This window comes from Callorhinchus milii, unplaced genomic scaffold, assembly GCF_018977255.1.
Source record: "Callorhinchus milii isolate IMCB2004 unplaced genomic scaffold, IMCB_Cmil_1.0 Scaffold5, whole genome shotgun sequence".
Taxonomy (NCBI): domain Eukaryota; kingdom Metazoa; phylum Chordata; class Chondrichthyes; order Chimaeriformes; family Callorhinchidae; genus Callorhinchus; species Callorhinchus milii.
The window spans coordinates 10,290,417-10,316,842 of NW_024704746.1; the positions used below are offsets into that span (position 1 = coordinate 10,290,417).

The 26,426-nt window shown below is 42.5% G+C and overlaps 1 protein-coding gene across 4 annotated transcripts in view; it reads left to right on the forward strand.

The window, feature by feature from the left end:
• Positions 1–26,426, forward strand: part of rgl1 (ral guanine nucleotide dissociation stimulator-like 1) — a 98,642-nt gene that overhangs the window by 67,809 nt on the left and 4,407 nt on the right. For all 4 annotated transcript variants that reach the window (XM_007895605.2, XM_007895602.2, XM_007895601.2 and 1 more), the window contains exons 3-16: positions 88–296; positions 2,700–2,777; positions 5,532–5,725; positions 6,718–6,851; positions 8,410–8,625; positions 9,067–9,170; positions 11,061–11,145; positions 13,897–13,986; positions 14,851–14,937; positions 15,637–15,669; positions 17,499–17,620; positions 18,313–18,402; positions 21,580–21,769; positions 23,091–23,345. In XM_007895605.2, coding sequence (XP_007893796.1) covers positions 88–296; positions 2,700–2,777; positions 5,532–5,725; positions 6,718–6,851; positions 8,410–8,625; positions 9,067–9,170; positions 11,061–11,145; positions 13,897–13,986; positions 14,851–14,937; positions 15,637–15,669; positions 17,499–17,620; positions 18,313–18,402; positions 21,580–21,769; positions 23,091–23,345 — 1,887 coding nt within the window. The remainder of the gene's footprint in view (positions 1–87; positions 297–2,699; positions 2,778–5,531; positions 5,726–6,717; positions 6,852–8,409; positions 8,626–9,066; positions 9,171–11,060; positions 11,146–13,896; positions 13,987–14,850; positions 14,938–15,636; positions 15,670–17,498; positions 17,621–18,312; positions 18,403–21,579; positions 21,770–23,090; positions 23,346–26,426) is intronic.

A 26,426-nucleotide genomic window follows, 5' to 3' on the forward strand; every position in this document is an offset into this window, starting at 1 on the left:
ATTGCTTTTATTTGATTGTTAAATCAATAGACATGTCGATCTGGTTCTGTTTTTCTGACCCTCTGTTGGCTCTTGCTCTCCCTGTAGGTGGAACGAGACCAGATACCCCCAGGACACACCATCAGTCAGTTTGAAACCTGCAAAATCAGGACAATCAAAGCGGGGACATTGGAAAAGCTCGTCGAGAATTTGTTAACTGCCTTTGGGGACAATGATTTTACCTATATCAGTATATTTCTGGCAACGTACCGAGCGTTTGCCTCTACAAAAGATGTACTGGAGCTATTACTGGACAGGTGAGGATACACTCAATTTGTGGTTAAATAAAATCGTATGGTGCAATATAGGGTTTCCTCAAACTTTCAACTCTTTACAATTTTTTTAAACAAACAAAGGTCATCGATAAGTGAGTGTCTGATAATTAATCTCCTCTTTCTGAGTTACTCCCTTACGTTTCCCATCTGTTGCCTTCCTGTCAGTTTTCCTGTCCTCCTGCACAGTCTGGACGACAGACGTCTCCACATGCAGACAACAGCAGCGCTGCTCTCAAATGACCGCCAAGATGCACAGACGCATAGAAGCTTTGTGGGCTTGGATAGATTCCGAGGCTTCTCTCTCTTCCTTTCCCCTCCCCCTTCCCACGCCGTTCTGTTCTCTGTCGAAACAAAAATGCCCATTGGGAATATCAGAGTTCAGATGTCACTTGTGACTGAGATTCACACGCAGGGATCCCCCCCACAGGGGAGACCAGTGCTTTGCTATCAGAGATACAAGAGAATGCTACCCAGCAGCTCTTTAACCCTTTACTGACCCATGTCCTCTACAGATATTCATTGAACCCATTGGTATGAAATAAGATCCCATGGAGCTATTCGGAAAAGAGTTTCTCCTGTGGTCCTGGCCAACAAAATCCCCCAAATAAAATTGTTCATTGACTCCATGGCTGTTTGTGAAACATTGCTGTGTGCAAGTAGGCTGCTGAGTTTGCCTACAACATACACAGTCGCTCCACTCTACAGGATTACCTGTGAAGCACTTTGAGACACCCTCACAGAGTGACAGGCAATATGCCAGATGCAAAGATTATTAATAAAGAATTGGATTTGTTACGACCATCTGCTGAATTTCAAAACAGGACCATTATTCACACCGGAAGCTCATGAGCGACACTCTAGCAATAAATAAAGGATCAGTTTAAAAACCTATATAAATTTGCCACTTCCCCAACTACCTGTCAACCAGGTTTTTCAAATTACTGTTTAACTTTGACCCCCATCTTCTCCTTTTCTCCCATGAGACCAGCTTCCTTGTCTCTCTACCAGAATGAACTTCAGCCTTCTGTATGACTGCTATTAATATCTAACCAAAAGGTTGTACTTCTTACTTTCTCCCGTTTTCCACACTTCCATCAAAAACAAGAAATCCCAATCATCTGATCAATGGCACAGAACTGGGTAAAACACAAACTGATTGTTCCGAGGCAGATACTGGATTCAAATCCATGAACTATTTGTAGAAGTTCAAATACACTATTAACGCTTCTGCTACTAAAGAGCCCCTTTTGTAATGTATTTTACATTTCTTTCCCAACTGCAATACAGATGTTCTTTTCCATTTTTATCCCTTCCAATAGTGTACTGTAGACTTAAAATGAGAGTGTGTTTTGGCTTTTATTTTACACAAAGTATCTCAATAAATGATCTTTTTTCTGGGCCATATGTTTCAAATCCATTTATCTCATGTCTCGAGCAATTCTGAATCTAAATTAAGCAGGCTAGTTTTGAAATGCACTGTGCGTGTTTTAACAGTGACCTAGATTCACAGCAGGAGGTCTTTTCTGAAAGGTTCATTCACAGTGAAGCTGCCTGCCAGCGAGTGTGCAAACTGAAGCCTCAGTGGAGCAGATTAACGTGCGTTAATGTGCTGATTGGTTATGGTGACAAGTTATAAGTGACTTGTTCTGGTTGGATGCAAAGGACGTTGGAGGAGGGGAATTAGTCTATGTAATGAGCAGCTTGATGTGCAAGTCAAGGTTTTCCTGCTGCACATTCAGCACAACAATAAATCCTGCATACAAATCTTCTCTCTCACATTTTCTACAGTACTTGCTCTGATAATTTCTGCCCTCCGTGTATCAAACCTTGACAACACCCACCTGGGTGCGAGGGGGTTATAGAATAAAAATCCCAAAGAGTTCACATTACATCATACAGAAATAGTTGATATCATAATAATAGTAATAATAATCCTTACATTTGAAACAGTGCCTTTCATGTCGGGAGGATGGCTCAAAATGTCTCAAAACACAGGATTTTACTGTTGAGTGTAGTGCCTGTGTATTTGGCAATGCAACAGCAGCATCCTACAAACAGACATGAAGTAAATGACTTTTTTTTTCTCTGAATCCATTTCCCCCTCCCTGAACAAAGGCATAAACTTACGTGGGAAGCTTTCAACCAACAGCGGGGAGTATATGGCGTTTGCGTATGTTATCATGGTTTATTATCTAATGATTCAGTGGAGCATCCCATATAAAGCTAAATGAGGGTTGGAAGTAAAGGGCAAGTTCTCTGAATCAATGCAAATGTCTCCACCTTGAAATATTGCTTCCTGTAGTCTTGGCAAGGATTTAATGGTTTGACGTTGGTCAATTGTTCTCACAAGTCTTTGTCTAAATAACCTAAATTGTGCTTTTGCAGATACGGAAATCTTGACTGTCCAAACTGTGAGGAAGATGGAAGTCAAAGTTCTCCTGAAACGAGAACTGTAATCAGGAAGTAAGTTGGATCCGCTATGTGAATGAAATGTGCTTGAACCAGATACAACAGTAAGGGAAATCACTGGAAAGAGTGCTTCCCCTTGAGAATGGATAGAAGCTTGGTGATAAAAATGTCCTTATAGAAATGCGTTGAACACCATTTTCATACAGTAGTGACCGTACAACAACAATAGCTTTGGCTGGGGTTTGTAGGTTCAGTGTGGACTGGGAAATTATGGAATGTCAAAGAAAAATAACCTCCAAACTCATCAATGGAAAATGCTTTCCCTTCAGACAACAACAGCAAATTACATTTGTATCACACTTTTCACATTGGGAGCACATCCCAAGGCACTGGACAGTTAGGGATTTGGACCTCTAGATGGGCTGAAACATTTTCCATATCAGGTTCCTTTTAGAAACTAGCTAAAATATTACAAGGTAAGTGTTTCCTTTCCCCACTTTTCCTTCAAATTCCATGTGTTTGAGGGTTGTGATCAACCTGTAACCATCCGGTGCCGCCATAAACTTCTGAATTGGTCCATATCCGCATGTACCCTGATGCTACACATTACTGTTGAGCTTCTGGTGTTTATTTTTTTCCCCTCCTGGTTTCACCAACAAAGTGTTTTTCAAGATGCCCGCATTAGTTCTGCCTTAAATAAATCCAACCACCAAAAGTTACTGGTGAAGAAAGCTCGCTCTGCTCTGACAAAGTGACGAGAAATGTGCCGGCAAATGTACAGTTAATATTGGTCATTCATTTTATGGCTGTTTGTGGGACGCTGCTGTGCACTGAATGTCTGCCACGTTCACTTACAAAATAAACGGTCACTAGATCTCACAATAAATCTTTTGAAGCACTTTGAGATATTCTCAAATGCAAGGGTTATTGCTATATTCCAGCATTACTTCAGTGCGCCTGTTCAGTGATTCAGTTGCCTAATTTTTGTGCTCGGTAGTACAACGTGTAAGCCTATTGCTGCCTGGTGCATTGATGGCGACCAATCATTGCTGGACCTAAGCCAACTTGCACTAGATAGTAATAATAAATAATCCTTGAAATTGATATTCACATCAGGAGGATGACTCAAAATGCTTCACTGTGAAGTGCAGCAAATGTAGGCGCACATAACTGCCAACTTTGGCACAGCAGTGTCCCCCTTAAACAAGCCTTGAAACAAAATGCAAAGTCAGCTTCTGACACTCTCCCTCTCAATCTCCCCGTCCGATCCAGACTGGCGTGAAATGGGTCGGTGGAACATGAAAGAGGCAGATTAAGTCAACCGGAGCTTTTGAAAAGTTTTTCAAACAAACTCGATCTGACATGTTTGGAACAAGCCCACGTTGGGGATAGGAAGAGAAGGAAAACAAGAGCAAGAATGAGCACAGTTGAAACTAGACGCTGCCTTGCCTGCCAGCCAGCTTCCCCTCCGTTCCTCAACAGGGGGCTGCATCTGCTGCCTGCAATATGCAAGCAGAACCGCCCCCACTCCCCTGCTTACTGGGGTCAGGGTTTATTTTGTTTCTGCAGTTTCAGCTGGAAAGTGCTTTCCCAGGATGTCAGCAATATATCAGGTTTAAGTTAAAACCGCGCCAAGTCCAGCAAAGCAAATGCATGTAATTAGGAACTCTCCAGTGCTCCTCGGTGCAGTGCGTCCCATATGCTAACACTTTCTCCAGTGCTGCTCGGTCCAAGAGTATTTTCAGGCGTTGCGTCTGTTGCAAGTGATGGCTTCAGAGATGGAGAGGAATGATAATGAGTCGCTCCGCTAAATAATGGAGCGTGGTGTAACTGATTAGAGGTTTCAGAGGTTCTCAGTGGGGACATACTCATTTGCTGATGAATGTGTTTGAGACCAGGGTATGCTCCTCTGGGACCATCACCAGAGGGCTGTGGGCCAAGTTCTCCAGACGGCACAACACTGACTAAATGCCTCCAGATTGTGAGCCAGCAGGGCACATTCTCCCTAGGGTGAGCAACATGTTCCCAGCCAGGAGACACGTACATAGTGTGGGCAGGGTCCACTCTGTTCTGATCTCTCGATTGATTTTCTTTTTTAAAAAAAACTACTCTGGAGGGAGGGTTGCTTGTGTAACAGCCCTGGATGACCTTATAGGGAACTCCCTAAGCTCCACACTTCTTCCTCGACTCCGCAAGTGAGCATTGGGTTCTGTTTGATTCAGGACCACTTTGAGATCATCTTTCTACTGCTGATCACTAAGGAGGTCTCGTTGGTGCTATTGCCACAAAAGCTCAGTAGAGACGAGATTAGAGAGCGAGTGTTCAAACCAATATAAGATGCCATCACCTTGTAACCGTGCTTCATATCATTTAGCTGATGCTAGTTGATATCAGAGTTAATCATGCATCTGTCCACCCCGTGGATGGAAAGCCCAATGTCTCATTACAACCTCTCAAGATTGCTTTGGATAAAGAAGGCCCTTTGGTCCATCTGATCTCATCCTTTCCACCCAGAACACCCATCTCTGGAACACACTCCCTCAATCCCTCTGCCTTGCCCACTCTTTCCCTATTTTCAGGTCGCCTCTGACGACCTTCCCCTTCGACCATGTTTACGGTCACCTCTTCCCGGCTCCGCCACTGTTAAGCACTCTGGGACGCTGCCCTGGGCAAATTGTTGTTATATGTCCGTCTACTGTCACAGCATTGTGCTGTTTTGGGTTTTAAATGAACCAACATCCTGGCCTCAACCACCCTCAATCCTGGAAACCCGTTCACATTGTTAATTCCCCTCTTGTTTGTTTGCAGTGCTATAGCCTCCATTCTGCGGGCCTGGCTGGACCAGTGCTCCGAGGACTTCCGAGAGGTTCCAGATTACACGTGTCTGCACAAGTTGCTGGTCTACCTGGGACACAAGATGCCAGGCTCTGACCCTGAGCGACGAGCCCAGAATCTCCTCCAGCAGTTCCAGAAGCAGGACCAAGCCGATCAGGAGCTGGATGGTAAGAGCTGAATCCTGAGTTTGATGCAGATACAAGGTTTAAATTTACTTGAAAACAGGGGGAAATGAAGGAGGGGGCAAATAGTCCTAAAATGGATGCGAAAGTCACTAAATGGCTCACAAATTCATTGACAGGCACATATTGTGATTTCTTTGGAGGCTCCACTTTCCCATTGCCATTTCAAGGCTTTCTGCAGTGTTGCCAAGGTATTTCCAAGCTTAGAGCAACAGTCACTGCTTAATAGTACTGTTTGACTAAGCAAATAATAATAATAATAATAATCCTTGCATTTGATATAGCGCTTTTCACGTTGGGAGGACGTCCCAAAGCGCTTCACAGAACACACTGTAAAGTGAATTGACTGTATATTTGTGGGCGAACGCGGCAGCCAATTGCGCACAGCAATGTCCCACAAACAGTCGTAGATTGAATATGACCAATTTATTATTGTTTTGGGTTTTGGAGGGATTATTATTAGGCTCTGTGTGGAGTAAGGAAACTTGCCCAAGGTTTCGCCCTCTGCCTGGAATTGAACTCAGGTCTCTCGCTTGCAAAGCGAGTGCTCTAAGCACTGAGCTACAGGACTCCACAAAACCTTAACCTTAAATATTAGCTCCTTGTCCACTGTGTTTACTTCATGGAATTGTTGTCAGTAAAGATTTTCTTGCTGCCTGAATACTCCCAATAAGTGTTTTTTNCTGCAATACCTGTCCTCCATTGTTGATTCAATCAGCATTATTTTTATCAAAATAATTAATTATCATTGTATTTGATATAGCACCAGGTCATCAAAATGTCTCCAAGCAATTCACATGATTTTCTGTAAAGTATGATGACTGTGTGCTTGTAGGTACATGTCAGAAATCATTGACGGGCTCTCATTCTAAAAGGGACGTTTACAAAGGATGTTGAGCCAATGCGTTCAATACGGTTTTGTAAACTAGTGCTAATATTTGGATGCAAAATCAGTGTTTCTTTTTTGTTATGTACAGATGGTTATCATGCCAACATCACTTTCAGCCTGGGAGAGGAAGGGGATGTGGAGATAGATGGTGTTGAAGAAAAGCAGGATTTCCTCTCCTTCCCATCGGATACAGTGGCAGAGCAACTGACTTACATGGATGCTGTAAGTGCAGTAAACAGGAACCTAGAGCCATTTGTCATTTGCTATCTGTCCCGTTACTGCAAACCTAGTGTCTTTATAACATTTCCAATCACTCCTCGCTTCGTTCATGCTGCATGTGCTGTGCCAGTCGTTAAGGTTTTGCAAGATTACAGCACAAATAAAAAGTGTGCTGAGGTTTCGAAAACCTGTTAAAATTATGCAAGATTAGTTTCGCGAGAGCCCGTATGATATCAGGCAGCCAGGAATACCACCTTCCCATCACAGGGAGCTGTTTTTTTCAATGTGTCTCGTGTCCTTAGCTCACCCACCCTCCCTAAAGCCGTGTTCCAGCTGTTAGTTAATAATCCTGTTTAAAAAAAAGACTGGTGTGTGTGTGTCCTAAACTTACCCTTTGCTATCCTGGACCTGTGCCTTCATATCAACTGTTGCTGCCTTAACACGTGTCTGAAAGCATTATTCTAAGTTAGCTTTCTCTGTTACATTACCACCTTCTATATGTCTGGTAGGAACTCCTTTGAGCCATCTTATTGAGGCTATCTTACCCAGTTGTTCCTCATAGATCTCTTCTCTGACACTCGGGATCGGCCTGTTTACTCTCCTCTGTACTGCTTCTGCAAACTGTGCCTCCTATTTTTTGCTTGTATGCATTTTCTGCATTGAATGTTATTTGTCAGTCATCAGCCCAGCTTAGTATCCTATTGAAAAAAGAACTGCCCTTCTCTTGTGTTTCCGTTTTTCGCATTTAAAAAGGTCCCGAAGCTGCATTGGTTCAACCAAAAGTGTGGAGAAAAGATTCTGTTCACGATTGCACTGAGCAGAGCTACAAACCCTCACCATGTTCACTCACATCAATGGAGCAAACAGATTGATAATGTGTGTCTCTCTCCCAAACAAACAAGTTTGCCATGCACTTTTCCAGTCGGTTTTACTGAAGGCTTACACAGTACATGTTAAACTAAGTATCATTCTACAAATAGAACCCTGCTAAGCCAAGGCCAGTCATCAGCTGCCATCCGCCTGCGTGAATTATCACTGCAGGAAGCGAGGCGAGTCTGATGGAAATGCCCTTGCCCTTCTTGCCTCTCCCTGTGAGCTCCTTTCCCAAATCCATTCACTTTAAGAAAACATGTCTGTTCAGTTGTGACATATGGTTGGATGTGATCTTAAAATACAACCAAAAGCAAACATTCACCATTCCTTTGTAACAGATTTATTTTGGCCGCTTTCTACTTGGTAACTAAAGTTGGTGCAGCCAAACATTTTTAATTCTCCTCCAGCAATTACACAAAGCGTTTGAGAGCATTGCATGCCTGGTCATAGAGCCTTTCATTTTGCAGTTTATTACTTATTTGGGTATTATATACACTGTTGTGAGTGAGTGGTTATGTGTGTGTGTTCAGTTTTATCTATGCTCCTGCAAAGGAGCAGTGAGGACTTATTAAAAAATGGTCAATTAACTCTTTAAATGCAGAACTATTTACATCCGCACGTTTCAACTTATACATTAATAAATCATCTATTCCTTGGGTTTTAATCTTCTTCGTTTTGCTTCTGGCAGGACCTCTTCAAAAAGGTGGTCCCCCATCATTGCCTCGGCTGCATCTGGTCCCGACGAGACAAAAAGGGCAACAAGCACTTAGCTCCAACCATCAGGGCAACGATCACGCAGTTCAACGCGCTCACGAAGTGCGTGATCAGCACCACGCTGAGGGACGTGCAGCTGAAGCCGCAGCAGAGAGCCAAAATCATTGAGAAGTGGATCGACGTTGCCCAGGTAAAGTGCTGCCAAGAACACATTTTTGGTCAGCTTTTATGTTTTTCCTTTAGTGCAGATTTGTCCTTCAGCTCGATTTACTTGCTGCTAATGTATTGCATTTGAATCCATCAGATAGAAAGTGTCAAATTCCGTAACCTTGATCAAACTTGGCCATGCCCCTGACTTCAGTGCCATTTTGTACCAGGTGCACGCCCACCATCTGATAGAAGTTGGGACATTATCTGGCAGGGAGAAGTATTGCAGAGGCAAAGACAAAAGTGAATAACAGGTTTTAAGTTGCCAAAGAAAAGTAGTGTTTTTCATTAAATCTGTTTTTTATGCTGCGTGTTTTGACAGCTGCCCTTCTTGTTTTAAAAGGATTCAGAATTCTGATGCATCAATGAAACAGGAAACCACCGGTCACTGGTATTTAAACAGAACTCATTTCTTTCCCAACAGGAATGCAGGATTATGAAGAATTTCTCTTCACTCCGCGCTATCCTTTCAGCCATGCAGTCGAACCCCATCTACAGATTAAAGAAGGCCTGGGCTAATGTAACCAAGTGAGTTTGCGTCCTCCAGTAACTTTAGATCTTTGAAGAATCCACATATCTGCTGTGATTTTCCTTGCATCTCGCCAGATTTAATCATCCTTACATTTACATACAGCGCCTTTCATGACCAGAGGATGTCTCAAAGCGTTTCACAGGATTTTCTGTAAACTGTATAATTGTGAGTGAATATTCCAGCCAATGTGCGCAGAGCAACGTCCCACAAGTGAATGACAAATTTTATTTGAGGTTTTTTTGGCTAGGACACCGGCAGAAACTTCTCCTTCACTTGTGTTAATGGGAGTTCAGCAGAGTGGAAGTGGGAGCAGCTTCCCAGAGGAAGAAAGAATTGGAGGGCGAGACCAACCCACAAAGATCACTGTTATTCACCTTTAACATCTGGCTCAAAAATAGGCATTTCCAAGGGTTAAATGATTGAGTCTTCTGATCTCATGCTGATTTACAGTGCATAGGGTGACTTAAAAACACAAAGAAGATGCTTCAAGCCTTGATCTCTTGAAGAAAAGTCTAAGCCTTTTGTGAGCATTCCACTCGGTTGAATGACTTGAATCTGGGGGTCCACCAACCTCTTCACTCTTTAAACTTATTAAAACCCGTACCACATCTTGAAAAAAATGTACTCCTTAGAGAGAGGAGAGGGAAATAAGTTCAACTGGGGTTTAACTTACTCTTAAGGAAATGTAGTGGAGTAAGCCAGGCAGGTTCACAGCGAATTGTAGACAGAGTCGACCAATCTATCTGGTTCAACAATGAGACTTGGAGATATCCTCAACTCTCCAAGCCAATGACTGACCAGATAGCCTAGCTTAGCAAGTACTGTTTTGTAAAGTGACCAGTTATACCTATTCCTGGTCAATGATTTCTCATACTTCCTACACAGAGAGATCGGGCCCGTCGCATTTTCATAGAATCATACAGCACAAAAAGAGGCCATTCGGCCCATCGAGTCTGTGCTAGCTCTTTGAAAAGAGCAATGTAATGTCAATCCCACTTCCCAGCCTTTTCCCCATAACCCTGCAGATCCGTACTCCTCAAATACCCGTCCACCGCGTTTTTAAAAGTAGTTATCGAATCGGCCTCGACCACCCTTTTAGGCAATGCGTTCCAGATTTGAACAACTCGCTGCATGAAAATATTTCTTCTCACCTCCCCTCTGCTTCTTTTAGAGACTACTTTGAATCTGTGACCTCGAGTCACCGACACACCCACCACTGGAAGCAGTTTTTCCCTTTCTAACCTATCAAATCCCCTCATGCTTTTGAAAACCTCTATTAGGTCTCCTCGTAACCTTCTCTGCTCCAATGAGAATAATCTTAGCCTCTCTAGCCTTTCCTCATAATCAAGGTCCCTCATTCCTGGTACCATTCTCGTAAATCCTCTCTGCACCCTTTCCAATGCCTTAACATCCTTCCTATAGTGTGGTGCCCAGTACTGGACGCAATATTCTAACTGAGGCCTAACCAGTGTTTTATATAGGTTAATCATAACCTCCTGACTCTTGTACTCTATGCCCCTATTTATAAAGTCTAGTATCCCATATGTCCTTTTTACAGCTTTATCTACCTCTCCTGCCACCTTCAAGGATTAATTTACCTGAACCCCCAGGTCTCTCTGTTCTTTCACCCCCCTTTAAGATTGTATTACCAGCCTATATTGCTTCCCCTCATTCTTTCTACCAAAATGCATTAGCTCGCATTTCTCCATATTGAAATTCATCTGCCATTCATCATTCATTTATCATTCATTTTCCCTCATTACAGTTGAGGTGAGCTGGTGCTGTATGCTGTATCGCTCACATGAGACCCTCTAGTACAAGTATGGTTCCTGACACCAGTTTGCTAATCTTTGTCTCTTAATTTGTCTCTTTATTTCATTAACCAGGGACAGCATGTTGATGTTTGAAGAGCTTTCAGAAATATTCTCTGATCAAAATAACCATCTGACCAGCAGAGAGCTGCTAATGAAGGTAAGATATCTTGCTCAGCTAAACTATTCCATATTCGTGGACTTTGTGGAGTGGTGACCAAAACAGATAGATGTTTAGCTAACAGACTGCACATGGATGTAGCCAGCAGAGCTAGTGTCTGGTCTGAGAGGGGAAGTGAGGGAGAGAGAGAAAACAGTAAACAGGGTGGTCTGTCTTGGCTTAATTCATCAAAGCCTGTCGCAAAACAGACATTTCTACTGAAGGATAATATTTCACAAAGTGCCTTGACTTCATTCTGTTCACTGATTATATAACCTTTATGTGAGCTATCTTGACTGAGAATCCTCTGGGAGATTTCAAAACTTTTCTCTGAATTTGAACTGATATTAATGGGTGTTCCGCCTTGTGATTTGTGTGCTAGGAACCTACTCCCCCATTAAAATGGATAGCTTTACTACTTGGTGAACTCATCACTTGTTTTGGAGATCCTGATAACTGATGTTTTGCTGTATGAGAACTGGAGCCTGTTTATGACCCACACGACTTGTTTACTGCATATTTCAGACTGTTAACTGCCAGATTTCAGCCAGCTTGTGAATATTTTGTACCCAAGTCCGCCCGAGTGTCTGCTGTCTTATCCCATTTGCTTTGAGTCTTTCTAAGTCTAAGTTGCAGAGTACGGTGACATTTATGCAGCGAAAAGAATAGTTTTTTTTTGTTCTGAGAATGCTGAAGGTCTGGGTTGAGATCCATTCAGTAAAATTCCAATCCATGAACCAGACATGTCCTTTTTGGCACTGTCCGCAATTTGAAACTTTTGAATAACATAACGAACCTTGGAATAACTCAGCATTCGGAATGGTTATAGTCTGTTTGCATTTTTAATAAGAGTCTTGAGTTCTTATTATTGTTTAAGCGCTCTGTGACACTACCCACGTGAATGGCGATCATATAAATGCCAGCTGTTGTTGTTCAAACAGAATTCGTATTCAATCCACGTTGGGCTTTGCATCAAATGCACAATATCTGGAAAAGTCAGACTTTTGAACCAAAGTGTTAGCAGTAGAAAGCTTGGCTTAATAAAAACAGTCTGGTTCGAGTGTTTGGTTTAATCATCCAGTCTTTGAAGAGTGCAGTCATCGACCAGCAAAAACAAGGATTATATCACTTTGTTTTAAAAAGAACCTGCCAAGCTTTGGCAATCTGACAGAGAAAATCCATTTGTTTGCTCTGTGCTTGTGTCTCTTTTAAAAGAGCACTATCTATCTGGGGCTCATGACACGCAATTTGTTAGACTTCCAAGAGTCTATGCTCCCCTCGGCCCTAGTTTCATTAATTGTGCGTGTGTGTGTTATAGATTTTACTCCGGCTTGTACTGCTTTCAGTGCTTTGGGAGATGTAGGTCCTCACCGTGATGGTTGCCTTTGCACAATGGGTATTGATGGCTCTTTGCATCTGCAGAAAATGCCACTTTACATTACTCTGCAAAGGATTGATATCACGTTCTTTTTGTGTGTCATCTATTCTGGTTTATTGCAGGCTTTGAGAACCAGATGTTGCCGTTTCGTCTTCATATTGTGGGTTAGATCCCACCCCAATATGGGAATGTAAATGCCAATGATAGATTGAGGGATGCTTTGTTGGAGATATGAGGCGAATGGGTGTGACTGCAAGAAAAAAAGCATTGTTGCTTTGAACGCAAGAACTCTTCTGTGTTACTGTGCTAAGTCTTTGTTTGGCATCTTTCTGTTTTAATATTACGGCATCTGTCTGTATTTAGTCCATAGACCAGTCAGTTCCTTGTTTATTGAGCAGTGTGGTCTTGGAACTTTTGATTGTCTACCTAATCCCTTCCAAAATGTTACACATTGCTTTATCGTATGCAGGTTAAGAAGGGTGGAATCAAACCAATTTTGTAACTATGCACTGCAAATTGTCGGTTTGGATTTGAACCAGAGAAGGAAATGGGTGCGATCTGATGCCGGGTGCCTAGAGAAGTGGTCAATTTGTAATGTAAATCCTTTACGTCTGTGGCTGTCTGTTTGTCAGTCCATCCCCACATGGATATGACTAGATACTGTATTGGAGTTGGCCTGCCTGTGATGTGTACAACTTGTCTCCAGGCAGCGGGAGATTCCAATGTGTTGCTGTGACTGTTGTTGTGGGATGTTTGTTTCTCTCGTGCATAAGATGTTTTAGAGGGTAATTATTCAACACAATTTGGTTTGGGTAGAGTCGCCGTCTAATTTTCTAGTCTAAATTCCACCCACTCGTTTGTTAATTTGTTGGATGTTGTCACAACTTTAGAGAGAGGCCATCGCAAGCCTCCAACGTGCAACATTAAATGATGTGCAAATTCCTGAACCAAATGCTTTCTCCAAACCTCTGGCAACACAATGAAAATACCCTCACTGGTCAGGTTGCCCACTCAACAACAACAACAACAATAGATTATATTTACATAGCACCTTTCACGTCGGAAGGCGTCCCAAGGTGTTGACCCAGTCGAGGAGTAGCTACAATTGTTCTGGCAAAAGTAGTCTTTATAAATCGCAGTGTTCCCAAAGTTCTGCAACTCTGCCTCGTGTGCCAATGAACTCAGTATTAGGCTGATTTTGTGCTGATGCTTATTGGAAATCTTGCAACACTGCTGTCGCAAATGGGAGTGAGAATGTGCCTGGCACACTGAGGGGTGAAGAGCGTTTTAGGTAGTTCAGTGGTGCCGTGTTACTGTTCGAGGTTATTTACTGGGGCGGGCTGTTAATTGCTGACTTATTTCTGAATCCTCAGGAAGGAACGTCAAAATTTGCCAATCTGGACAGCAATGTGAAGGAAAACCAGAAACGGACCCAGAAAAGGTTACAGTTGCAAAAGGACATGGTGAGATATGCCTTTACACACTCAGCACCACAGGTGGACCACTTTACACCAACTAAAGCCAGTTCAGCCTTTCCAATAGAATCTGTGTAACTCCAGTTTCAAAGCTCCATTTGGTTACTCTACAAAATCAAATGCGAGTTTTGTTCTAAATAATACAATAACCCTTGCATTTGATATTGTATCTTCCACAGTATATTTTGCAAGAGATATCAGAGCAGCTATTTGTTTCCATAGTAAAGCTGTATTTTAAAAAGAGAAGAGTGTTCCTCTCTTTGTCCTAGCCAACAATCGCCCAAATAAAATTAGTCATTCACTTCATGGCTGTTTGTGGGACATTGCTGTGCACAAATTGGCTGCTGCGTTCACATACAGAATGCACAATCATTGCACTTTACAGTATAACCTGTGAAGAGCTTTGAGACATCCTCCTGACATGGAAGGCACGATATCAAATGTAAGGATTTTTTTTATTATTATTACTTATTATTACTTGTCTAATGCTTTTTAATTAAAAAAATCTGGTCATAATGTAAATACGATTATGAAACATCTTGAAATAATCCCTCCACCTGTATGAGTGAAGAATGGGCAATGCAATATGTGTGAACGACCTGTTAACTCTTAAAGTAATTAATGTGTATATGATTTGCACAAGTTCAACTAACAGCAGAGAGCAAGGAATTTTCTGTTTTGTATGGCACAACAATGTATTGAAACCCTCAGAATCTTCAGAATCTGCAACTGGATTTAGCCAAAAGGATCAGTGCACTCGCTAAAGAGTTCTTAGCATGTTTGAGGAATGTAGTTACTCATGACAGCTCTAGTTTTGCACTGAAAAACATATTGAACTTGTCTTATCAATAGGGTGTGATGCAGGGAACTGTCCCCTATCTTGGCACTTTCCTGACAGACTTGACCATGCTGGACACTGCTCTCCCTGACTATATTGAGGTAAGTTTGTGCATGTCCTACCCAGACCATATGCTCGGATCATTGTCTAAGAGATTTCTTGTTTGTTTGCTGGCGGTTGCTGTAAGCTGCCGAATAAATTGCGAACCATTGAAGATTGGAGTCAAAGTGACAATAGAGCCATGTATATAAAAGATTGGTCAAAGAAAGGCGTTGGCAGAGGAAGTGTACACATTGCTTTAGCAACCCGTTGTTGTGTTGTGCTTTGATCTAAACATTGTCTTGGGAGTGGGGACACTTTGAAATGCAAAAGCTTGTTTTGAATACTTTCTTTGTTTCCTGAAAGTTACATCGGTATAAATAGCGTGTTCTTCTATGACAATTCAGAGGTCATTTTCCCTGGAGCTCCACCTCCTAGAGCAGGCATCCAGTTTGCAATCCTACAGCTTGCTCACCTGTGCAATCAAATCGCTGTCACTCGCAAGCGGTCTTTGCTCACAAAAGTTTGCTCATACACAGGTTTGCTTTCAAACCTTCAACAAAGGGACTGAGAGCTAAAGTGAATGTACATCTTCTGTGTTGAATAAAGAAGTGGGTTTTGCTCTAAAGCCATTTCAATGAGGCAGAAGTCCCAGTTTCTCTCCTGACCATCGGTTTATTTACTCTCTAATCTTGTATAACCCAACCCCCACCCAGGTTCAAGTAACATTTTTTTTAAACATTCTTTTTTGTCTCCTTTAGGGTGGCCTGATCAACTTTGAAAAGAGACGACGGGTTAGTATGAATTGTTTTGCTTTGTAAATCTCGACATGAAAAAGCCTTTCTAAATGTTTCCAGGTCTCATTAGCTATCAAGCTCCTATACAATACAATTTATACTTATATAACGCCGTTCACATCGGGAGGATGTCTCAAAGTGCTGCTGCTGCTGCCGGGGCACTAAGCTGGGGGCAGGTTGGGAGTAAGAGGAGGGGTGGGAGGAGGAGGTGAAGGTAACCAAAAGCATATTCGAAGAGGCAAGTCTTGAGGCAAGCTTTGAATGTGGGCAGGGAGGGCTTGAGTCAGTGGGACTCCAGAGAGTGTCTGAAAGCCCACCAATAGGCAGTTATGGTTGACTCTACACAGTGCAGGTTGTATCTGACGTCGGTGGACACTTAGCAGCACCCGCAAAGGGGCGAATGTCCTCCTCCTCCTGCGCTGTAAACCTTCTATTGATGATAGCACTGCTGAATTACAGGGTAGTTATTTTAATCTTTTTATTATAAATTCTGCAGTGGGTGAATAATTGCTCAATGCTGCACATTCTTCTCCTCTCAGCTGCGCTCTCCATCACGAAAACAGCAGACTCGTGCGACCTTGAAATAAACAAGCACGGATGATTTTTTATTTAACCTTAGTCGATGTCAGTAGGCAGTTCCTCTCCACACACCTGACATTGGCAACAGCGTCATGAATGTTTCAATATTCAACATTCACACAGCTGACTGGGAACCCGAGCTTGGTTTGTGAGGTGAGGGAGGGAGGGGAAGAAGAGTTCAAAAGCTCGACCAAAAAGATGGGCCTTAAGAATAGAAGCAACGAATAGAAATTTCACGTAAAGGTGATTTAATCCTGAAATCTAAAATGTTCCACAAAGCTAATATGAGTGCACATAGAAGTACATAGACGTTGACAGTGCGGAACAAACCACTTGGCCCAATAATTCCGTACCAGTGTTCATACTCCACATGAGCCCCTAACCCTCTCCCCCAGGCTTCCCTTCTAATACCACTCTTTTCCCTTCTCCCTCATGTAAAAGTGTATTTTAATAAGATGCTCGGATACTGGGATTACACTGTGTTGTGTCCCTGACGACGAGCAGGTTTCAAAGGTTGAACTCAGCCGAGCCTGTTCGCTTTCATCTGTCAACCTGAGCTGCGTGTGAAACGGAGTGGAGAACCTGGAAGCTGATCAAAAGGCAGTGGGGCAGCGCTCAATGTATAGCGGGGCTCCAGACTGTGACAGGCAGCAGCCGTCTGCATTCTATACAGATGCCTGGCTGCAGTGCAGACCTGTGCTTCTACACATACTAAGCCTCTCAGGAGAGCTGACAGAGTATATCAAGTTGTATTGGCTTAGAAAAAGAAGTCCTGCTTTAGTCTTGGGATGCCTTGGGACATCCTCCTGACGTGAAAGGCGCTGTACAGATGTCATTTGTTGTTGTTGTTGTCCTTTCTTGTGCACGATGAACTCTTAAATTCCGCCTCACACACAGCACCTCTAGGGATGTGCGAATGTATAATGGATAAGTCCCATCAGTGCCCGACATTGTCAAAGATACATACAAATCAATGGAGTTTTTACCATAATCTCTCACGTGATAATGTTAACTCAGGCACTATCATCGATACTCCATGTACAATTTCTATAAACTGCCTGGTCATTCTGACATCGACTTGAATCACTCCAGTGTTGTGTTTAGCATTTTTTTTAAAAAAAGAGAGAGGTAGCTGACATTTTATGCCAGGAGACTGGGCCACTTTAAAGGGCCACTGTTTGGATGAAGCAACTGTTAACAATTGGGTTTGTGTGTTAAGGTGTTTGTCCTTGTCTGTGTGCTTTCAGGAGTTTGAGGTGATTGCACAGATCAAGCTGCTGCAGTCCGCCTGTAACAGCTACTACATCAGCCCGGACCAGAGGTTCATTAAATGGTTCCAACGTCAGCAACGCTTCACCGATGAAGAAAGGTGAGGGTTAAGCTGTAATTGGGACTTTGTGAGTGGGCAGTAAACCGGGCTGTGGGGGCACTGTATGGGGCTTGGTGAAGATCCTTGACCGACAGATAAAACGAGAAAAGTTTAGCTGAGCCTCCCCTTCCTGCCTTCTCTCATTCAGCAGGAGAGAATGCTCCCAGTCTTAAGCAATAAGACACATAAACTTGGATTCTGCTCCATTCTCTTGCTGCCCCTGTTTATTAATGATAAACTCCAGTGAGCCCAGTCTCCATATCCTATGCCTTTTAGTGTAGACTTATAATAATAATGATAATAATCCTTCCATTTGATATAGCGTCTTATCACATTATTGAGACATCTCAAAGTGCTTCACAGGACTGTAAAGGGGATTGGCTGTCTATTTTGTGGGTAAAATGCGGCAGCCAGTTGCATACAGCAATATCCCACAAACAGTCATGGAGCGAGTGCCCAATTTATTTGGGAGATTGTTGACCAGGACACATTTATGTAGATCAAATTGACAGAAGCCCAATTATTTTATTTTGTTTGTGTGTATGTGTGTGCGTGTGTATATATGTACATAAAAATGAGCAAAGCAAGAACGTGCAAAATATATAAAGCGAGTTGTCTGTGTTTAGTGTTATGCTGCAGTAGTTCATTCTGATATTCATAGTCTGAAAGTTGCATTTATCTGTCTCCTCTAGTTATAACATCTCCTGTGAAATCGAACCAACAACCGATGCGAGTCCTACATCTCCGAAGCCCAGGAAGAGCATGGTGAAGCGTCTCAGCTTGTAAGCAATAGCAAACAGTAATCCTTATCATAATAAATAATAATCCTTTTAATAATAACTAATAATCCTGATAATAAATGGTCTTGGAATAAATTGCAATTCTTATAATAAATAGTAATCCTTATAACAATAAATAATAATCCTTGTAATAACAAATAATAAATAGCAATCCTTAAAATGAATAATCTGCAATAATTAATTATCTTAAAATAGCCATTACAATAAATCATTAATAATTAGTCTTCCATATCATAATAACCCTTAATTCTCCGATTCAATGTACCTGTTTATTACGTTGTCGAAACATTTCAAAGCGCTTCACGGAATTTACAGTCCGAGATCAGTGGGGAAAAGGTTGATGCTGCTTGACAGCTGTCACTGTGGATGTCTTCTGATGTGTGGAACATGTGTTTCAATATGTTACTGGATTGGCAACTTAAGCAGAGGGACTTTATCTTGCATCTTAAAGCACATTAGAAAGGGGATACATGGATGGGGAGACTCAATGCATTTTAAAAGCAGAGCTTTTCTTGTAGCCGATGACCTCTGTGCAAAAGCAGTGTTTTAAGCCTTTGATAAGGAGCAGGTTTGCATCCCTCTTCTCCTTAAAGATCTCTCCCTTGTTAAGCCAGCAACAAGAATTGGTGACTATAGGGTATCTTATTTTGGTCACTTTGTGGTGATATATAATAATGCACACTGTGCCTGTGGGTGGTTGTTATGTGGAGATTGTTGAGGGTTTCTCTTCTCTTCCCCCCCCACCCACCCCCACGATGTATAAATTCCAGATTTGAAATATGGAGAGATGCCAGAGAGAAGAGAGAACAATTCTGAAGCAAAGATCCCCCTTTAGGGCATTTTTAATGAATCTCAGCAGCAGTTTCAAGGTGCCGTGTAACTTCCTGCTCAGTCACAAATAATGCATGGTGCGAAGGAACCAAGGAAGGAGAGAAAATACCTTAGAAAAAATCTCTTGTGTGTGACAACAAGTAAAATCGTATTTGTGTGGTGAATGTACTTGGAAACCAATTTCTTGACAGTTGGGCTATTGATTAGCGCTTCACAGCAATTCAGACGCCCTTCAGTGTATGAGCAGCGTGGACTGTCCTTTCTGTCCTCCGAGGCTCCAGCTGTCAACAAAGAGGTTACATACAGCTGACTGTGTAATCTACCACTCCTCAATGTTGACGCTTACCTACCAATGATCCTAACGAAAGCTTTTGGTGCAGTCTATTTTTGGGACAGGCAAGCTCTCGCTCTGCCTCTGTACCAGCACTAAAGCGCAAACTGGATGCCGAATTTATTGACACCAGGGACTTGGACGCGATTAATTATGACTTTGTTTGCATTTTAGCCATCTGTTTGCCACTGGTGCTTATTCCCACAGATCAAGCGGCAGGCGAGGGAAAGTTAGAGCAGTCAATGAGCTAGTCAATTACCTCCATTGTGTTGTAGCTCCACTGAAGCCATTCATTAACTTGATACACTGTTAAGACAGGAAAACTTTACTTTCAAGCAAATGTACAGAAGTCAACAACAGCTATTAAACAGCTGTTTTTCTGCAACTAATGGCTTTTGACAGTGTTTTGAAAGTGTATAATTATACCCTGCAGTAGGTTAAACCCAACCGTGTAACTCCTGTACATATTTGTGGACAGAGGGACTCTGGATTCTATTAAATTCAGAACAGGAGCATTTGGATGTTTGTGGTTTGAACTGTTTGGTCCGAAGTAGTTGCTGTCATTCATAAACCTGGGCAGATGACCAGATTTTTCACAAGCACGCTGCCAGGGCTGTGTCTAAGGGATAATGCATTCTCTATAATACGTACGTTATACGTGATCCATTTGGTTTGATTTGGCATTGTTGTTCCATCTCGAATTTCTGCTCCAGCTTACTGCCTGGACCTAGCCGGCTGAGTGAAACCATTCAGTAAAACAAGCTATAAATAGTTTGTACTCTTGCTGTCTCATGGGCAGATAGACGGCACCAGCTCTCATTGAACTGGCCATTGAATCGTGCACTTGAGTGTGCCCTGACGGATAATTTATTACTTATATTCTATTAGTATCCGATCCTCTGTCCAGAGTACTGTTTAAATGCACCACATTGTCCTGAAGACTCTATCAATAGTTTTGCTGTATTTTTTTCAATATTAAAAAAATAGATCTTTTTGGTATATGTTTGACCTTCAGAGTGAAGAAGTACAGAATTATTGTGTGATCTAAAAGTTATGAAAATGAAAACGAAATTGTAATTAGTGCCCAGGTGCCTATAAAGAAAGTTTTGTCTGACATCTATTGTGTTGGTTGTGTTAATGACTGAAGCCTAATTCACTTTTTCAACATATTAATGAGGTGGAAACCCCTTTGGGAGGTGGAGAGGGATAAGAATTCAATTTGTATTGGAATTCCATTGAGATATACACAACACACACACATATATATATATTAAACAGCAAGTTGCATATATTGGGTTCAAGCCCCACATTAGGAACTCTCATTCTAAGCTGACACTCTGATATAGGGATCACTGCATTGTCAGAGGTGCCATCCTTCATTAACCCATTAAACTGAGATCCCGTCTACCTGTTCAGGTGGTTGTTAAAGATCCTGCTCAAAAAGAAATAGGAGTTTCTTCTGGTGTTCTGGCCAACAATCCTCCAGATAAAATTGATACACTATAATTGATTTCATGGCTGTTATGTGGGGCATTGCTGCATGCAAATTGACTGCTGCATTGCCTACAAAAACACACAATCGCTGCACTCTGCACTATATCCTGTAAGTTCTTTTGAGACACCCTCCTGACCTGTAAAGTGCCCCAGTAAACGCCTGATAACTCGACCCTTGCTTAACTGTCACTACCACTTAAGTTGCCAGGCTGTCAATATCCTGGCTGTTTCCCATGCAAAATTTTAATAAGGGACTTGTCACACCACTTGACACATAACTAGTTGAATTCTAGAGATTCTTGTAAGTACTTACATCAGATAATTCATCCTATGGTTTGCAGACACATCCTGTCCTATCCTATGACTGGTGCGGACTCAGTCCAACCAATCCATGCTGGTGTTTATACTCCCAACAAGTTAATAGGACAACTTGCAAACTGTAGTGAATTATTGTGTGAACTGTAGCTTTGAACGCTTCATTCATGAAATTGTGCCTTGCTCAGGTTATTTCTAGGGTCAGAAGTTATCACAAACACTCCAACTAAGGGCTCTGACCAACCCAAGTCTCCTCCAAGCGGGAGTTCTGGAGAAAGCATGGACTCTGTGAGTGTCTCGTCGTCAGACTCCAATAACTCAGAGATTGAGGAAGTCAGCATATCTCCTACTGAGACTCCGGACGGACCCCCCAAAAAGGTAATGCATGTATATCAGGACACAGCTAGACGTGAATTGGACTGTTGGTTAGGAATCAATGTTCCATTCAATGACATTTTTACACTTGAATACAAGAATAGAGATGGGTACAAACACAATAAGAACTGCATCTCGGCGTTTGTAACTGGAGCTAATTCTGCTTTTGATGCAGTTATGTATGTAGAGGGCAATTCTGCGAAAATTAGGGTAAATTAACAGGATAGTTAAATTGTAAAATGCCTGCACTGTGTACTGAGAGACCGTGAATTGCCTCAGTGCTGTTTGTTTTAAATCTGGCCTTCAATCCATAGAAGGACTCTGAGTAAGTGACCTGAAATAATTGAAGCATAAAGTTTATGGGAAGGTTTATCATCTGAAATGTCGCAAGTTCAAATTATCAGCAGTTCTGTGAAACACTTCTATGTGCTCCTATCTCTGGCCCTTTTGTCTGTGTCCTTTTTTTTAAGCTGTTTTTATCCCTCTTCTTTCTGTCCCCTCAACATTGCACTCTTCTGTAGGCAAACTAGTGCCATCTTGATGCTAATCTTGCTCTGTTACTTCCTCCTTGGAGAGCAGTGTGTGAGAGTGAGAGACCCAGGGTGACTATCTCTGGTTTTCAAATCCCCACTCCCCCACCTCACTAACCTCGGCTCATCACCTCCAGTACCAACACCTCCTCACGGATTGTCCTTCAACTTGAGTCAAGCATTTGTACAGTAGCTTAATGATAGTTGTACATGGTTGCAGCAAGTAGATCACTGAAAGACCGAGTGGCTAGTTTAATAGTAGTGTGTTGAGGCACTTAGTTAACATCTTTAGGTCAAAGATTAAACCGTGGTAGTATTGAATAAGTAGAGGAATGGAGATCATTCAGCCTGTTGAGCCTGCTCCACCAGTTTATTCGATCACAGCAGGTCTTTTAATCACGTTTCCTTGCCTTTCCTCTCAATACTTACTATGAGTAGTCTACTATCTAGGCTGTTTATTCCCTTTAATTACTGTACTCTTTGCCAGTGTCTCAAAGGCATGAGATGAAACCATCAATGCTGATCTGTTAATGGAGGACAGTGCAGATGACCTAATGTTTAATGGTGCTGATTTACAACCCATCCATCAGTAAACGTTGATTTTTTAGGAGGAGGGAGTTGGATGGTATCGATCGGTTCAGAGTATTGATAATGATTACTTTGAATGTCGATGTTCTCTCACATGGTTTGTTATTTGAGAGCAGCTGGGTCAGAGATCAGCCGTATCTGAAGAGTAAATGGTTGTGTGGCTTGTAATAATAATAAGTGCCATCTGTTTCATTTTTATTCTGCAGCTCTCTGAATCTTTATCATCCTGCTCATCCATACACTCTATGGACACGACGTCTTCTGGCGTCTCGTCCTTAATCAGTATCATGTCGTCATCACCATCGCTCTCCCACAACCCCAAGCTCCACAAGCGCTCCATCTCGGTGACTTCCTGCAGTTCCACATTCTCACTTCCTGTGTACAACCAGCAGAATGAAGATACCTGTATAATCCGGGTCAGCCTTGAGGACGACAACGGAAATCTGTATAAAAGCATCTTGGTAAGTAGGTTGGTTCTGATTATCATTTGTTTGCTCTGATTCCTCAATGGGCACGGAACACCAACCCGCACCTTTCTGTTCATTTTTGTTTTCCACGTTGCATTGGCAACAGTTGTCACCAGATGATGGATGGCCGGGCTGGCTCCAGATGGCTGTTTAATTACCCTGAATTCATCTTCCTGCCACCTACCGTCCTAATGCACCTCCTGTTCATATTGCTGTTCGCTACCTATCCACTGTTCCCTTCACTCAGTCTGCTTCATGTCCCCCGGCTGACCCGTCCTACAATTGGTAGACGGGCTTTCAGCCCTTCTGCCCCCTCTGAGTCTCCATCTTATAGTCCTTTTGATTTGCCTCCTCCCTACCCACTTTTAAAGACCACCTTGAGACTTGCCTCTTTGCCTGCCCTTTCGATCAGCTTACCCCCCTCCACACCCATCCCCTTTCAGCCCCCTCCTCCCCAACGCTTGGGTACCAAAAGCTGTGTAAAACACTTTGAGAGGACTGGTTGGCAGGAGGACTGGTCATGTCAGTCATCAATCACTTGGTTCTAACTCCATGAGGAGAAATGATCTGAACAAGGAGTGATTTCAATGCCTCCCACATGATACAGGTTAATAACAGCAGGAACCTTGCGCACTTCAATCTATCAACACAGCGATGTGAAATGAGCCCCTAAATTCCAACATTGAACAGTTCCTGCCAATTATTGAGCTCTGAGCAACCATCAGCCGATCTGGAGCTCTTCAGTCTTAAAAGGAGACGCCTCAGAGGGATTCATAGAAGTATATAAGATTTTAAATGATGTTGAGAAAGTAATACTTTTGGACTCACTGAGGCAGCAGAACAAGAGTCCATGGGTTTAAAGTCGCAAAAGGCAATTTCAGGACAGACCCCATGAGGCATTTCTCTACCCAGAGGATAATTGATGATAGGAACAGGTTGTCAGGAAGAATGGATTGAGCCCAGGAACCTGGACTCAATTATAGAAAAACAGCTTGATGCTGTGGGTGAGATCAAAAGGGCCGAAGGGCTTTCTACATCCAAACCTCTCTTGTGATTTTGTGATTTAAATGCAAATTTACTTGAGGATGCTTGCACAGGCTCATTTGCATTTACCAGTCTCTTGTACGCTGTAAGCTTCAGAGTTTTTTTTTAAAAAAAGGCTGTTCTAATTCATTAGTCAGCTTTCCAAATAGCCTGACCATAATGTGGGACCTGATTTTCAGTGCTCGTTCCTCACATCATAACTATCAATATCCACATTGTGCAATTTCATATTAATAATAATTTATTATAATTCTAATAACTTTCAGAGGATTCAGCTCTTTGAAATTTTCTTTGTAGATAAGTGATCGTAGGTGTGATTGCCATCAAGATCAATGCATATGTTGGGAAGGTCGTATCAGTTTATACTCTGGGCATTCGTGTAAAAGTGATTTTCTGTGTTTGCTCTCAGAAATGAGTGTAGTTGTATAACTTGCAGCCTGTTTAGTAGTTAGTTCTGAACTTTAAGGAAGGGGAGTTTGCTCTATGGGAAAGTGTTGTATTGAGGTTTAACTTGTGGTATTCCCATTTGTCCCAAGAGGAAATATTGCAAGTTATAACAATCTGCGCATTTGGTATGGCGCCTTTTCACATTTAGACATCTCAAAGTAGTTCAGAGGATTTTACTGGAAAGTGTAGGGACTGTGCTTTTGTAGATCTGAATACCGCATCATCTTTTGCATGTTGAACTCTGGGTTAAGTTGCTGAAAAGCCTTATTGGTGAAAATGTTCGTAGCATCCTGATTGTTTTGGTAGTTTTTCAAGGTAAATGCAATAATGTGGCCATTTGTAATTGTTGGTGTTGCATAAAGAAATATTCTCCATTTCCCCTGGCCTTTGCAGTATCTTGTCAGACATGCGTCACTAGGCAGGAAATGTGTATCCGTTGTTAAATATCTGAGAATGATACATTTTTGTCCTAGTGTTCCCCTGGGGATGGCAAAGGAGAATTTGTTGGCTGAGTGGTTTAGACTACAGATTGTGATGCCAAATTCATGCTACCATTGGCATACATTCAGCCCCAAAAGTGTAGTAAAGCTCTGCCAAATCTAACACTTCATTCAGTTAGACTCGCTTAGATAGTGGGTGTGATACTGGAAGGGAGGAGGGGTTGTTCCAGTGTAATAGTATAACAGAGGAGAGCAGTGATTGATTTAACAACAGCAACTTGCATGTATACAGCAGCCTTCATGCGGGTAGTGACTGGGTGCACTTAACGACTGTTAGAGTCTGTTATACTGCTAGACTCCAGAATAACTTTGAGACTTCTCAACAACATGATGAGGCCATATATCAAATGCAAGGATTGTTATTATTCTAACAGAGGGGTAGCAGTGAAAACTAGGTGGAATCATTGAGCCCCAGCTTTCTCCAAACCTCGGGGGAGAGAAATTAGGAGCAGGGTGTTGGAACGAGCCAAACTATTTTAGGCTGTTCACTGAAGTAGTGGAGAACTACTTTGAATTCAAAGTGTGTTTGAATCGAGTTTCTTCTTGCTGACCTTTGTTCCCCAATTGCTGGGGGCTGTGAATTTATAAAGCACTAATGATTGTGTGTCAGCCTGGCTCAGCCGGCAGCACACTCTCCCCTGAGTCAGAAGGTGCTGTGTTGCAGCCACATGTCTCGCATTGGGATTTTTTTCTCAAATAGCCGAGGCTGATGCTCCAGTGCAGCGCTGGGGATGTGTTACATTATTGGAGGTGCTGTCTTTTGGTTAAGATGAGGTGCCATCTGCCTGTTCGGGGGCATGTTAAACATCCTACAACAGCAACAAAATTACATTTAATTAGCGCCTTCACGTCAGGATGACGTCCCAAGACGCTGGACAGTCAGTGTTTCGGACCCGAGCTGGGGGTTGGGATTGGAGAGGGAGGAAGGCAGGGGGAGAAGGAGGGTGATTGAAGGCACGGTTGTAGAGGAGGGTCTTTAGATGGGTCTTGAAGGAGGCAGGCGATGGGGGTACGAGGCGGAGGGATTGCAGGATGGAGTTCCAGAGGGTGGGGGCAGAGTGGCTGAAGGCCTGCTCGCCAGTGG